General features: G+C 53.7%; 2 protein-coding genes across 14 annotated transcripts in view; both read left to right on the plus strand.

Annotated features, from left to right (window-relative positions):
* The window catches only part of AKT2 (AKT serine/threonine kinase 2), a 51,205-nt gene extending 47,557 nt beyond the window's left edge, over positions 1-3,648 (plus strand). For 7 of the 13 annotated variants that reach the window (XM_033225002.1, XM_033225004.1, XM_033225005.1 and 4 more), the window contains exon 14: positions 755-3,648. In XM_033225002.1, coding sequence (XP_033080893.1) covers positions 755-834 — 80 coding nt within the window. In that variant the 3' untranslated portion in view covers positions 835-3,648. The remainder of the gene's footprint in view (positions 1-754) is intronic. The other 6 variants (XR_004440583.1, XM_033225011.1, XM_033225010.1 and 3 more) reach the window with 2 other exon arrangements.
* Positions 3,649-6,852: 3,204 nt separating this feature from the next.
* CCNP (cyclin P) lies at positions 6,853-12,485 on the plus strand. The gene is given in 6 exon segments (XM_033225013.1): positions 6,853-7,989; positions 9,572-9,661; positions 9,740-9,895; positions 11,161-11,319; positions 11,403-11,554; positions 12,226-12,485. Coding segments are annotated over 6 exon segments (990 nt in total). The 5' UTR covers positions 6,853-7,722; the 3' UTR covers positions 12,392-12,485.
* Positions 12,486-15,000: the final 2,515 nt, after the last annotated feature.

Genomic DNA, 15,000 nt, shown 5'->3' on the forward strand with positions numbered 1-15,000 from the left:
CAGCCCTGGGCCCTGCCCTGGAAAGCTCCCAGCCCAGGTAGGGTGGATGGCCTGGAGTGGTCACGGCTAGGCTGTGGGAGCCCAGGGACTAGGGTATCCCAGAGGAAATAGCTGACATGGCCTGCAGTTAGGGAGGGCTTCCTGGAGGAGGAAGCAAACATGTCAGCTGGCCAGAGGAATGGCATGTGGGATGCCAGCAATGGGAGAAGCATGGCACAGCCAAGGACAGGCAGCAGCCGGGAAGAAGAGAGGGCATGGGGCTGGAGTGCAAGGGTCTGGGGGCCACTGGGACCACTGGGGGCCACTGGGAGGGGTGGGGACTGCTTGCATGGGGGGAGCCAACCAGGGAAGGGTTTTGTACAGAGAGGGACAGGGTTAAAGAAGGCCTTTAGAAAGCCGCCCCCCTGGCTGCCTGTGGAGAATGGATGGGAGGGTGCCAGAGGCAGGCCAGGACAGGGCTCTGGGCTGGACCCTGGCGTGGTGGTGTATGGAACAGAGAGAAAGTGGGAGGCTCAGAAGGCCCTGCCAGCTGTGGGGCACATGGGCAAGGGCACAGGAAACTCCCAGAGGAGGCTGCCTGGGGCTCAGGTTTGAGGAGTGGAGCCGTGGCTGTGGGGCTCCATTGCGGAGGGAGGTTTCTGGGCCTTTCCTGTGGGCAGCCCCCGCCAGCTGGGGCCATTTTCCCAGGGAGTCTGGGCAGGTGTCCCAGGCCCTCTCCTGACTGGTCCTCCCTATCCGCCTCCGCCGCCCGCAGATGACAGCCTGGGCTTACTGGAGCTGGACCAGCGGACCCACTTCCCCCAGTTCTCCTACTCGGCCAGCATCCGCGAGTGAGCAGTCCGCCCACGCAGAGGACGCACGCACGCAGGCAGCCATCACCGCCGGGTGGTTTTTTCCCCCTAACTTTTTACTTTGCCTTTTTGGTTTGTGTCCCCACCCCCACCTCCTCACCTCCTTTCCAGTTCTTCAGGCCCCTCCCAGACGCACCCCAGCGGCCCCTGTAGCCCCTGCAGCCCCTGCCTCCAGCCTCACCTTTGTGCCCAGACTCGCTTTTGGGATACTCCACCTCTCGCCCAGGCCCGGGCTGTTGGGCGGTTGGAGAGATTCAGGTTTTAATCTACGCAAGCCCCAGTGAGGGGTGAAGCCTGACGCCCGGGGCCTGCCTGAGTTTCTGACCCGGGTGTCATGCTGGTGGCTGCCTCCGCGCTGCTGCTTCCGGACGAAGGCTGCCTTCTGGTGGGACGCAACACCCGGCAGACAGTGGTGCTACGCCTTCCAGGCCCCGTGGCCTAGGCTCGGAGTGGCCAGGCACAGGGCGGTGCAACCCCTCACTTGCTGTCCCCCCATGGGGGCAGAAAAGCAATAATGTCCAGGGGCAGGCAGGGGCCCTTGGGAGCTGCAGGGATGGGGGTTAGGGCTGCTCCCTGGTGAATGGAGCCAGGTCCCAGGATCTGCGCCATGCGGAACTGGGAGGGGTCGGGCTGGGCGCCGCCTCCTGGTCCTGTCTCCTTTCCACCAAGCTGCCCTCACCCTATAGATTGAGGCAGGAGGAACATTTAGGGGCAAACCTGCCTGCCTCCCAGCCCCGTGCCTTATTAGGGCTTCCTTCCAGCTGGCCTTACCTCCTGCTGGACCCCGGGCCTGGCCTGACCCCATTGGGGGCTGTGGGCTGGGCTCACCCCCTTCTCGGCGGGGGTGGCGGGGCACCAGCCTCGGCTGTTACAATCTTACACCGGACAGTATTGGGCCCCATGGACTTGGTCAGGGAGGGGTGGGGGTGGGCATCTCTGGTAGCTATTGGAGTGAGGGGCCTCTGAGAAGGGAGACTCCTAGGCCTCCTCGTCCCTCCCTCTCCCCAGGGCCCCATGTTCTGCAGCCTTAAGGTTGAACATGAACGCACTTCCATGTCAGTGCTGTGGGACTCCTGTGCGTGCCTCGGACTGCGTGTGTCGGCGGGATGCAGGCACACGTGGGTGTGTGTGCATGTGTGTTGTGTGTGAGGGCAGCGTGTCCTCCAGTGTGCATGGTATGTGGGCTTGGGCCCCATCCCTGGCCCGAGCAGTTCATCCTGTGGGGGAGGGGTGCTGACCCAGTGGGAGGGGCCCCGCCTTGATCCATGAGCTGCCCTGCCCACGCCTCCCCTCCCTGCAGCAACACCTCCGGGTGTTTGGAGTTCAGCTTTTGTGGGTTTGCTCTCCCTGCCCCATCTCCTGTACTATGCAGTTCATGGCAGGGTGGGGAGGGTGGGGTTGGTTCGGGTGGGTGAGGGTCTTTTTCCTCTGTGTGCATTGTCGTTATCCGACAGTCCTCCGTCCCTACTGGCCTTTCTCCTCGTCTTCATATTTGTACGGTACAAGCAATAAAGACACTCATTTCAGACCAGGGCCCAGCCTGCACTCACGCCGGCCCAGCCACTCTGGGCCTTGCCTTGGTGATGGAGTCAGACCCCTGGGCCCCAGCTTCTCCTGTAGTAGTCGCTCCCTTCAGCAAGGAGGGCGCTGAGCAGGGGCATGGAGGTGAGAATGAGCTCAGGGCGAGGGCAGCTGGGGTGTGTGCAGGAGCTCAGGCTGGAGAGGGTGGGTGCAGCTGGTGCTGTGGGGCCGAGGGGTGTGGGGAGGCTCCCCGCTTGTGGGGGTGTGGTGGACAGAGACCACTCCAGGCTCTCAGTGCTGCTTCAGCTAAGAGAGGTGGGGTGGAGGGACAGGGGTGGAAGATCTGGGTAGTCCAGAATGAGGAGCGTGCCTGTGCTGTCACTGAATGAGAGGGAGTGGTTCATTCCACAGGGCTGCCGAGCCTTAGAGGGGGGCATTCCTGTCCTGCCCCACCTCCCCATTTATGCTGCCACCTGGAAGCCTTGAGGCCCCCAAATTCCAGTACAGACCCAGTGGTGTGTTCATGGTGGCATGGCTGCTGTCTCCTGGGAGCTGCTGAGCGTTTGGTTGGAACCCCGTTCAGCTTGGGGTCAGCCCTCTGCTAGGCGCTGCCCTTTAGCCTGGCTGTGTCTGGGCCCCTGCACTTCCCATGCTTGAGTCACGTGGCCGCATGGTCGGGCCCTGGCCGGATGGCACGCCTCCCCCAGCCAGGGACCAGGGACCAGAGCTTTGGCCTGCCCTGCTGAGCCCTGCTGTGCAGAGGGCCTGGCACAGATGAATTTGAGATTTTGCCACAAGGTGTTAGCACTTCACACCCATTGAGTCTTTGAGATTTTAAGTGAATGTAAGCAGAAAAAGATCCAATTTACAGAAATCAGAGTGAGCTACAGCCAAGACTCGTGTTCGGTTGGGGTTTTTTAGTTTGTCTTTCTAAAATCATGTGGACCTTAATTTAATTACAAAAGTCTGCCCTGGTGGTCATAAGCAGGCAGGCCTATAAGGAGAGGCCTTTTACTCTTCCTTCTCGTCCCAGCCCCGAGCTGACCCCCCGTTGCCGCTCCTCACACCACTTGGACGCAGGTCTCGTAGTGTGGGCACAGGCCTGGCTACCTCATCTTGTTAGTGGCTCTCTCCTCTTCCACAGGATGGGGGCCCACAGCTGCAGCAACTGGCCCCATAGTTGAGCACATGTGGTTATCCTGTAGAGCTTTTCCCAAGGAGGGTGTTTGAATTTAAGAGTCTTAATAAAATCTTACCAAATAAATTTTGAGTAGAATAATCGTCTTTTGCAATGTACATTTTAAAAATTTCACAAGTTCTTTTTTGTATATAAAGAACAGTAGACTGGGCACAATGGTTCATGCCTGTAATCCCAGCACTTTCGGAGGCCGAGGCGGGCGGCTCTCTCGAGGCCAGGGGTTCGAGACCAGCCTGGGCAACATAGGGAGACCCTCATCTCTACAAAAAATACAAAAATTAGCTGGGCATGGTGGTGCATGCCTGTCATCCCAGCTGACTTGGAAGGCTGAGGTGGGAAGATCACTTGAGCCCAGGAGTTTGAGGCTGCAGTGACCTGTGATTGCCACACTGCACTGCAGCCTGGGACAGTGAGACCATGTCTCTTAAAAAAAAAAGAAAACATGATACGTGCCATGAAAAAAGACAGCAAAGCAGGAGTATAAGAAAGTAAATTCACCCACGGTCTCAGGACCTTGAGTACTCACTTTGGTGCTGATTACCTCTGTGCAAATGGACACGGCATCATAAACTGGTAGTTTCCTGCTCTTTTTGCGTCATCTTTTCCAGTTAATGTGAAGCCTCTGGGGGCTGCATTGATGGCTGTGTTGAGTCAGGGGTAGCAGTGAGATTCCCTTTTAGCTGCTGCATTTGGGGAACTCAGACTTTCCAGCTGCTTCTCGGGTTCCACAGGGTAGACTCCTCAACCGGTTCAGCCGCCCTGTTAAAAGGAATTGACTTGGTTTCGTTTGGTGCTACCAGCAGTCCTGTAATAAACTTTAGCTATCTGTCTGTACTGTGCTTGTGCTTTTGTTTGTCGTCTACATCCCAGGATTTTAATGTCCAGTACCTTTCCAAAAAAGTGTAGCCATTCACATAAATAAATTTTGAAATAATTGCAGACTTGCAGAAAACTTTCGAAAATAATGCTGTACTAAGATTATTCCGGGCCTGGGGCAGGAAATGTACAAGATGAGCCTGGGGCATCTTGCAGTGCCTGAAAGTAAGCACGGATGTGCTTAAGTCACAGGGACACAGGAGCCAACAGAAAGCGCCCAGTGGTCAAAGCTGAAAAGAATTTGAACAGCAAAATAAATAGCATAATATTGGGTTTTCACCCAAAATAATGAAATAAGTCTACTGCTAAGTGTCAAAATGGGGAGAATACACAAATCTACACAAAATCATAAGTAATTTCTGTCGACAACCTTCAAGGAGGGCTGTGTAACCCCCACTTCTTAGGTGTGGGCTGCAGTGACTCCTCCAAAGAGTGGAGTGTGGAGAGGGGAAAAGTAACTTTTCAGTGAAGATCCCTGAGAAACATCATCCAGCCGATCAAGGTCAACATTGCCGATGAATCACCTTCATGGTGTCCCTTTAATGTGATGTAATAGAAGGGCACTTTCCCTCTGATCATCCTCCCGCAGACACACACCACCTCCCCGAGAGGAAGCAGACATCACATCTCAGTTGAGGGATGTCTGTCAAGGTGGTTAATCAGAAAAGTCTGAGAAAGTGACACATCCAAGATAAGCTGAAGGAGTCATGGTGACTAAATGTGTCCTGAAATAGAACGTAGGGAAAAAGGAAGGCTGAATAAAGCGTGGACTTAGTAGATGAATATTGGTCTAACGGATTGCGACAAATGGGGCACACTAATATGAGATGTTCATTGGGGACATTGGGTGTGGCTACGGTAGGTGGGAACTGTCTGTTCAAAACTAAAAGTTATGTAAAAGAGTTACAAAATATGCCCTTCACTAGGTTCTTCATAGCATTTTACTTAAAACGGACAAAAATGGGATCGGAATTTTACATTTACCCCTTCACCTCCTGCTCCACGTCTGTATGCCTGTCCCAAAGAACATTCTGCTACATAACTGCTTCCAGTTGTCAAGGTCAGGAAGCTAACATTGAAACCACTATTCTTTACAGATTTTATAATGTCCGCTAGTGGTCACACTCAATGTCCTTGTATGTTAAAAATTCCTAGCTAACGACCAGGCTCACACATTGCATTCAGTTGGCAGGTGTGAAACCCACAGGGCAGTTATTTTGCAGTTATTTTCCCTCAACCAGGGTTGGTTGCCTCACGTTTTGTTGTTTTGGTTTTTTTTTTTTTTTTTTTTTTGAGATAGAGTTTTGCTCTGTCACCCAGGCTGGCGTGCCATGGTACGATCGCAGCTCTCTGCAACCTCCGCCTCCAGAGTTCAAGCGATTTTCCTACCTCGGCCTCCTGAGTAGCTGAGGTGACAGGCACCCACCACCACGCCCAGCTACTTTTTGTATGTTTAGTAGAGACAGGGTTTCACCATGTTAGCCAGGCTGGTCTCGAACTGACCTCCAGTGATCTGCCCACCTCAGCTTCCCAAAGTGCTGGGATTACAGGCTGAGCCACTGCGCCTGGCCTAAAGGTTTTTGGTAAAGCTACTTACCTCTCACCATTTGCCCACAAGGAAATTCCTTGTGGACAGAAGACAGAATTCAAAGTCATCCCTGTGCTTCCGTGAGACAAACCCATATCAGATGGCTTCCTCTGCCCTATTTGAGCAAGACTAGGCATGGATGACTGTACCTGTAAATTGTGCATTCAGTAAATGGCTAACCAAACTCAATGCAGCCGTTTGTCTCTTGTCTATGACCTGGAAGCCCCCTCCCCTGCTTCAAGTTGTCTCGCCTTTCCGGACCGAACCAGTGTACAGCTTACACATATTGATGACGTCTCATGTCTCCATACAAATTATAAAACCAAGCAGTGCCCCGAACACCTCCTGAGGCTATGTCACGGGCACGTCCTTAACTTTGGCAAAATAAACTTTCTAAGTTGAGACCTATCTCAGATACCTTTTGGTTTACATAGTTAATTAGCATCTTGTGTAGAGACGTTTTGTAGATACGCTGATTCCTATCAGATGTTCGCCCACTAGTTTGAACATCTATTGATGTTTCTTGCATGAAACGATGCTGTGGTGGTTGCCAAATAGAATTTTCCATCCTTCTATATTTATTAGTTCGGCCAGGCATGGTGGCTCACACCTGTAATCCTAGCACTTTGGGAAGCCAAGGTGGGAGGATCGCTTGAGCCCAGGAGTTCAAAACCAGCCTAGGCAACAAAGTGATACCCCAGTCTCTACAAAAAATTTAAAAATTAGCCAAGCATGGTGGCGCACGCCTGTAGTCCCAGCTACTTGGGAGGCTGAGATGGGAGGCTCACTTGAGCCTAGGAGGTTGAGGCTGCAGTGAGTCAAGTTCACACCACTGCACTCCAGCCTGCGTGACAGAGCGAGACCCTGTCTGAAAACAAAACACATTTATTAGTTCACGTTCTAAGGATTAGAAGAGCTTTATCTTTCCCACTGTCTGAGTTATATCAGAATAAACATGTATTTTAATTTTATTCAGTGGTTGGTGATCTATGACCATCATCTTGATGCTCACATTTTCTAGATTTAGCTAGTGACTTCAGCATCTATGTGACTTGCCCTGCCATTGGGACACTTTCTGCCACACATAAGTATTCCAGATCTTGTATCTTCTCTTGTATGACCCTGGGATCAGCCATTTCTCCAAGTAGACCTGGTTCCTTTTAGTGGAGAATGGGATGCGGTGGCCAGGGCCTGGATGGTACGGAGCTTCTTACTATTGGGGTGTCGCTGCTCTTAAGCCCTCCCAGTGGACTAAGCTAGGAAATACATGTTTGCATACCCAACACTTATTTCTATATATGTGTTCACACAATTTTATCTCCAATTCCATTGCGACACCGACACCGCAAGGGTCATTCTAACCTCTGATCTATGTTTGTACATGCATCCTCTGACGGTGCAAACCCTGATTCTACCTTTTGAAATACTCCTGACTTAATGGTTGAGGAAAGTGAGGCTCAGAGGGGCTGCTTCTGGGCAGCAGGATGAGGCTCTGTCTCCAGCTGCCCGACCTCAGAGGGCTTTGAGAGGACAGAGCCAGCCTGCGGGGCACTCACCTTTGTGCACCTGCCCAGGTGAGGCGGGCTCAGTGCGCACGCGCCCAGGCGCATTTAAAGCGCCCGCCGCGCCTCTCTTCCCCTAGCTGCAAGGGTCCGTGCTTGGCCTCGCCCGCAACACCCTCCTGGAGGATGCTGGTGAGAGGCAGGGACCGGGGTCCCGGCTCCCGGCTCGGGCCTCTCTTTAGGCGCTGAGCCCCCAGGCCCTCTCCTTTGCAGAGTCCCGCTGCCTCCCTCGATGCAGAGCCTTCGAGCGACCCAGTCCCCGACGGCTTCCCCTCGGGCCCCAGTGTCTCCCCAAGACGCCTGGAGAGGCCGCCAGGGCTGGAGGAGGCGCTGAGCGCGCTGGGGCTGCAGGGAGAACGCGAGTACGCCGGGGACATCTTCGCCGAAGCCATGGTGAGCCGACCTGCTGCCTGCCCTGGTGAGGCCGACGCCAGCCCCCCACCCAGCACCCACTCAACACCACCTCTGAACTCCCACCGCTCCAGCCTCTCTCCTCCCCATCACTGGCGGCCGGCATTCCTTCCCTGCAACGTCCAGGCTGTTGTTTTGTTTTCACAGAGCGCCGTTTCTACCTCTGGGAATGCCCTTTCCCACCGTCCCCGGGCTCTTTACAGCTCTTTACGTCCTGGGGTGTTTGTGGTCCCTGTACTTATCCTCCACATTTATTCAACAAATATTTAATGGTTTAGTAGCAAATGTTTTAAGCGCTGGAGATACTGCAATGCTGGCCTCATTCTGGGGAGATGAGCAAACATATAGGACAGTTAGGGAAAGGCCATACACACCAAAGCGTTGCCCTCGCCAGCCTTCAGACATCCCTATGAGAGGGGTGCTGCGGCAGGAAGACTGAAGGGAGGAGTTTATTTAACGTCTTGCCAGCGACTCTCCTGGGCCAGGATATCTGTTAGGACCTGAGAGACACCTGTGTTCCGGGCAGAAGTCCCTGCCCTCGTGGGACTGGCAGCCTAGTGGCCAAATAGACAAAGCACACAGGGAGACATCTTCAGAGTGAAAATGCTGAGACAAAGAGATAGTGATTGGGTGGGAGGAGTATAGATAAAGTCATGGTGATGTTAGTTGAATGACGGAAAGGCCGTGCAAGGAGTTGAGGAAGGACCCTCTGTAGAAGAAACAGGAAGTGCAAGGGAGCTGGGGTAGAAATGGTATAGTCTAGGAGCCAAGAAGAAGGTGGCTGTGGCTGATGTGTGGGTTGTCAGGGGAGAGAGGGAAGAGGTGATGTTGAAGCAGAGCCTGAAAGAAATTAGAGTTTTCTCCAAGGGCACTGGGAGCCATGGAAGGATTTTAAGCTGGGGAGTTCCTTGGTCAGATCTTTCTTTGGGAAGACCCTTTTGGGTGCTCTGAGGCAGAGGGGTTGAGGATTGGTGGTCAAGAGTTGAAGTCTGAGGCCAGGCGCAGTGGCTCATACCGGTAATCCCAGCACTTTGGGAGGCCAAGGTGGGCAGATCACCTGAGGTCAGGAGTTCAAGACCAGTTTGGTCAACATGGTGAAACCCCATCTCTACAAAAATACAAAAATTAACCGGGCGTGGTGCTGCATTCCTGTAATGCCAGCTACTTGGGAGGCTGAGGCAAGAGAATCGCTTGAACCCAGGAGGCGGATGTTGCAGTGAGCCGAGATCGTGCCATTGCACTCCCGCCTGGGCAACAGAGTGAGACTCCATCAAAAAAAAAAAAAAAAAAAAAAGGTGAAGTTCTGGGAACCTAGGGGGAGACACCCAGGAGACTATGTGGCTCTGGGGGCTACAGATTGGAGAGGTGGGTATGGAGGCATCTGAAACAAAGCCCAGAGTTCTAGGTGAGGACACATAAGAGGAGCTCATTTGGAGGCCAGTTTGGGTGTGGCACAGCTGAGATGTCCAACTGACTGGAGGAGGCTGCTACACCCAGGGCTGGAGCTCAGCAGACAGGCAGAGGCACAGGTGTGGAGAGTGAGGCGTCCCTGCCCTAATCCCAGGTGTGCCGCGTGCTGCCCCGGAGAGCCCTGCCCCGCGCTGTGACCCCGGAGATGCGCGCCCTGGTGGTAGACTGGCTGGTCCAGGTGCACGTAGGTATCTGGAAGGGTGTGGGGGGCTGAGTTTGCGTCGCCGCCCGGGACCCCGTGGTCACCTGTGCCCCTCCTCAGGAGTACCTGGGTCTGGCTAGTGACACACTTTACCTGGCGGTGCACCTGCTTGATTCCTACCTGAGTGCTGGCCACGTGCGCCTACATCGCCTGCAGCTGCTGGGTGTGGCCTGCCTGTTTGTGGCGTGCAAAATGGAAGAGTGCGTGCTTCCCGAGGTACTTCCGGGGTGGGGTTTGGGAGGGTGGATAGAGTCCTTTGGGGAGTCACTGATTCAGTGCCTACTGTGTGCCAAGCACCGTGCTGTGTCTGGGATTCCCAACATGTATGAGGGAGGGGCTGTCAATGTGTCCCTTAAACAGAAGAGGGGACCGAGGTCCAGAGAGAGGAAGACACTTGCCCCACATCAAACAGTTGGAACTTCGATTCCGTCTAGAATAGTCTATCTTAAGGCTGGGGGTGGTGGCTCACGCCTGTAATCTCAGCACTTTGGGAGGTTGAGATGGGCAGATCACTTGAGGTCAGGAGTTTGAGACCAGCCTGACTAACATGGTGAAAGGCTGTCTCTACTGTGAACACAAAAATTAGCCCCGCGTGGTGGTGCACGCCGGTAGTCCCAGCTACTCAGGAGGCTGAGGTAGGACAATTGCTTGAATCCAGGAGGCGGAGGTTGCAGTGAGGTGAGGTCGCGCCACTGCACTCCAAAACAAAACAAAACAAAACAAAACAAAACAAAAAATACATCACTTTGGGAAACCAAGGTGACCTCGTCTCTAATTTAGAAAAGTAAATAAAAATAATATAAACTAGGCCATCTTGAATAGTTACCGTCAACATGCATGAATTTAGTGCCTTATCAGAACTGCCTGGTGAAGCAGGGAGTAGTATCTCTTTTACGCGGGGCGGGGAGGGGTTGGGAATGAGGCAGAGAGCCTAAGTGAATGTCCTGTGTGTCACAGTGAGCAGATGGTGGGGTTTGAACTCGAACCCAGGTCTTGAACCCAGGACTCTCAAGCCCGTGCTATCTACGACTTCCAGACACAAGTCAATGGCCCCATTTTTTTTTTTTTTTTTTTTTTTTTGAGACGGAGTCTCGCTCTGCCGCCCAGGCTAGAGTGCAGTGGCTGGATCTCAGCTCACTGCAAGCTCCGCCTCCCGGGTTTACGCCATTCTCCTGCCTCAGCCTCCCGAGTAGCTGGGACTACAGGCGCCCGCCACCTCGCCCGGCTAGTTTTTTGTATTTTTTAGTAGAGACGGGGTTTCACCGTGTTAGCCAGGATGGTCTCGATCTCCTGACCTCGTGATCTGCCCGTCTCGGCCTCCCAAAGTGCTGGGATTACAGGCTTGAGCCACCGCGCCCGGCCAATGGCCCCATTTTACACACCAGGAAACTGAGGTCCGGAACCTGGGGCCTTTCCAGGGCAGGGAGTAAAGAGCCGGGATCAAAGACTCCTTCACCTCCCCCCGCATTCCCCATCTGCAGCCCGCCTTCCTCTGCCTCCTGAGCGCCGACTCCTTCTCGCGGGCGGAGCTGCTGCGAGCCGAGCGCCGCATCCTGAGCCGCCTGGATTTCCGGCTGCACCACCCGGGTCCGCTGCTGTGCCTCGGGCTGCTGGCCGCGCTGGCAGGGAGCAGCCCCCAGGTGAATCCCTGTGGATACGGGGGTGGGGGCGTGGCCGACGCGAGGTGGGGCGTGGCCTGACAGTCGCCCCGCCTCACTTGCAGGTGATGCTACTTGCCACCTACTTCCTGGAGCTGTCTTTACTGGAGGCCGAGGCTGCGGGATGGGAGCCAGGTCGTCGCGCGGCTGCGGCTCTGAGCCTGGCGCACCGCTTGCTAGACGGCGCGGGCTCCAGGCTCCAGCCGGAACTTTACAGGTGTAGTCTTGGCGGAGGGCCTGTATGGGATCACAGCAGCTTCAGGGACTTCCCTTCCTGGTCATTTTTACCGTCTCAGAGAATGAGAGACCATTATTGGGGAGGAGGTGGCACCTAGACTTGATTTTTCTGTGTGTAGGAGAGAATGGAGAGGGAGGACCCCATTAGTCCAGATCTGGAGGCTCTTAACCTTGCCCCAGGGTGGAAGATAGTCTCCCAGGCCCAGAAGATGCTCCTGTTGCCTTCCAGGGCTGAGAACGAAGGGTCTCCCAGGCCTCGAGTGCTCCATCTCTGTATCTGGTGATGGATGGGGGTCCCTTTAGCTGCTAGGGCCGCTAACCATGCTACCAGGTGGCAGGGCGAACCACAGTTTCCCCCAGGATAGACAGGATGGCTGCCCGTCCTCCCTCTTTGCTTCCTTGAGTGCTTCCTCGAGTGTTCCGACTCCGCACTAGCTGCGCCCTGTAGGAAGAATCGGGTATCCACCTCTCCCCGGTGCTCACCTAGTCACTCCAGTTGAGGATGGGACGCGTACCGGATCTCAAGAGAGCCCCTGACCCGTCCGTGGGGACCCACGTCGACGCTGCTTCTCAGTCTCGAGTCTCCAGTTCCAAGGATGGGTCATCTCCAACCCCTTGCCCTACCTTAGTTTCTCCATCTCCCTGCTGCAGCCCCGAGGAACTGGGCCCCCTCGAGCCGTGCATGGCCCGCGCTGCGCTCCGAGGTCCCGCGCCGGGCCGCGCCGCCGTCTTCCTCAAGTACGCGCGGCCCCAGCGCCAGGGCACCAGCCTCGCCGCCGCCTGCCTGCTCCGCTGCCTCCAGCCTGAGCCCCCCTGAGCGCTGAGACTTAGTCACAACAACAAAAAAAAACCAAAACCCTCCCAGTGTGTGTCCGTCTCTCATCTCAATAAAAGAATGTATTTTATTTTGAGCGCTGTCTGACCTCATTGGGCGATTTCCAGTCCCTTCTAGCTTTTGATTGGTCGCTTTGCAGGCCTCGCATCCCTCTGATTGGATGTTCTTACCACTTCCTTCAATGGTTGCTGGGAGATAAAATGCAAATTCTGAGCTCCTCCACCAGGGGGCAATGGCGGGCTTCCCCAAGAGCCATTCAGCAGGATAAAACTGGGATCCCTTAAGGACTGGCAAGAAATCACGAAGGATGGGGACTGTGAGGAACTGAGAATGCCCGCCCCGGTCAGAAGAAATGCTATCTCGATGTTACCAGCTTTTCAGATCTTATTCAAGTAAATCTGAAATTCTGCAATTCTAAATCTGCGTTTAGATGTCAACTAATTCAGTATTTCCTTTTTTTTTTTTTGAGACGGAGTTTCGTTCTTGTTGCCCAGGCTGCTGGAGTGCAATGGCGCGGTCTCAGCTCACTGCAAAACTCCGCCTCCCGGGTTCAAATGATTCTCCTGCCTCAGCCTCCCAAATAGCTGGGATTACAGGCGTCTGCCACCATGCTCAGCTAAGTTTTCTATTTTTAGTAGAGACGAGTGTCACCATGTTGGTCAGACTGGTCTTGAACTTCTAACCTTAGGTGATCCTCCCGCCTCGGCCTCCCAAAGTGCTGGGATTACAGAAGTGAGCCACCACACCCGGCCTAATTCAATATTTCTTAATGGTAGTACAAGCCCGAGGCATCACATATACTGGGCTATGAAGATAGGGTCTCCCAGGCCTGGAAGATGCTCTGTGAAGGTCATCAGTTTGTAGTAGTAAGTCCTGGATGGTGAGAGTTTGATCAGTGGGGTCTGATATGCTTAACCTGGGAAGTGCCCAGGTGTCAATGGGGATAATTATGGTACCAACCTCCCAACACTGTGGTGAGGATGTGAGTTAAAAGATACGTAAAGCGGCCAGGTGCGGTGGCTCAAGCCTGTAATCCCAGCACTTTCGGAGGCCGAGGCTGGCGGATTACGAGGTCAGGAATTCGAGACCGGCTTGGTCAACATAGTGAAACCCTGTCTCTACTAAAAATACAGCAAATTAGCCGGCATGGTGGCCGGCACCTGTAATCCGAGCTACTCAGGAGGCTGAGGCAAGAGAATCGCTTGAACCTGGGAGGTGGAGGTTGCCGTGAGCCGAGGTCACGTCATTGCACTCCAGCCCCAGCCCAGAGACAGTCCAAGACTCTGTCTCAAAAAAAAAAAAAAAAAAAAAAAAGGAAAGCTTTATGACAATGTCTGACACCTAGGAGGTGTTGCAAAAGTGTTAACATTGCATCCCAGCAGGACTGTGCTTTTAGGTATGGTTGTCCTCTGCTACTGTGCCCAGGTACCTAGGCATTTACTTGGTCAGAAAACATGGTTATGAATCAACAGATCTTTTTTTTTTTTTTTTTTTTGAGACAGGGTCTCACTCTTTCATCATTCAGGTTGGAATGCAGTGGTGTGATCTCAGCTCACTGAAACTTCCACCTCTTGGGTTCAAGCAATCCTCCCACCTCAGCCTTCCAAGTAGCTGGGACCACTGGTGCATGTCACCATACCTGGCTAATTTTTGTATTTTTGGCAGAGACACAGTTTTGCCATGTTGCCCAGGCTGGTCTCGAACTCCTGAGTTCAGGTGATCCACCTGCCCCAGCCTCCCAAAGTCCTGGGATTACCGGTGTGAGCCACTGCGCCCAGCCAGATCTCCATGTTTTTAATTACAAAACAGACACACCCAAGGTGGGGAAAGGTGTGTGCACTGCCCAAGAACTCAAACTCAGGAGTTTTACACTCCTAACTGAGCCTGGGTTTGGAGATACAGAGAGGAAAATGTTTGCGCCCCTGAGGTGTTCAAGGCTGGACCCCAGGGATAAGGGAGAAATTCACTCAGTAAAAGCGTTTTACAGCAAAGTACAATAAGAGATAGAGGCAGATGCTGTGGTTGAGTTGAAAGGTGCTGAGTTCCGGTTTCTGTCTGTCACATGTGACCTGCCATGGGACCTCCAGCTGGAGGATGTGCTGTGAGGGTGGAGGTGGGAGAGTGGGGCTCTCTCCCTTCTCCCTCAGGGGAGGGGGAAGGAGTAGTAATGCATAATGCCTTTCACTCACACACTCATTCATTCAACAACTATATATGGATGCTGACTCAGAGCCAGGCCCTCATGATCACATGACTCAGAGTCTAATGGATGATAAGAACACCAGTTGTTAAGTGCCCATTAATGTATGAAGCCCTGTGCTAAGTGCCTTACCTGAATAAGATAATTCCATTCCTGCAACCGCCCTGAGGTTAACTTGCCTTTTATCCTCATGTCACACAGAGGAAGTCCAAGGAGGACGATAGAGGAACTTGGGCCAGGTCCCACAACTAAAGAGTCGGCTAAGGAGGACTGAAGGGCAATTGACTCATTCACCCTTGGTTTTTTTCTTGAAAGCTTCCTGCATGCTTCCTTTCCTGGGGACTTGTTTGCCTTCTCACTAGTTTTCCCCCATAGACAGGCGAGCTGGGTG

The sequence above is a fragment of the Trachypithecus francoisi genome, unplaced genomic scaffold (genome assembly GCF_009764315.1).
Source record: "Trachypithecus francoisi isolate TF-2019V2 unplaced genomic scaffold, Tfra_2.0 Lachesis_group12, whole genome shotgun sequence".
Taxonomy (NCBI): domain Eukaryota; kingdom Metazoa; phylum Chordata; class Mammalia; order Primates; family Cercopithecidae; genus Trachypithecus; species Trachypithecus francoisi.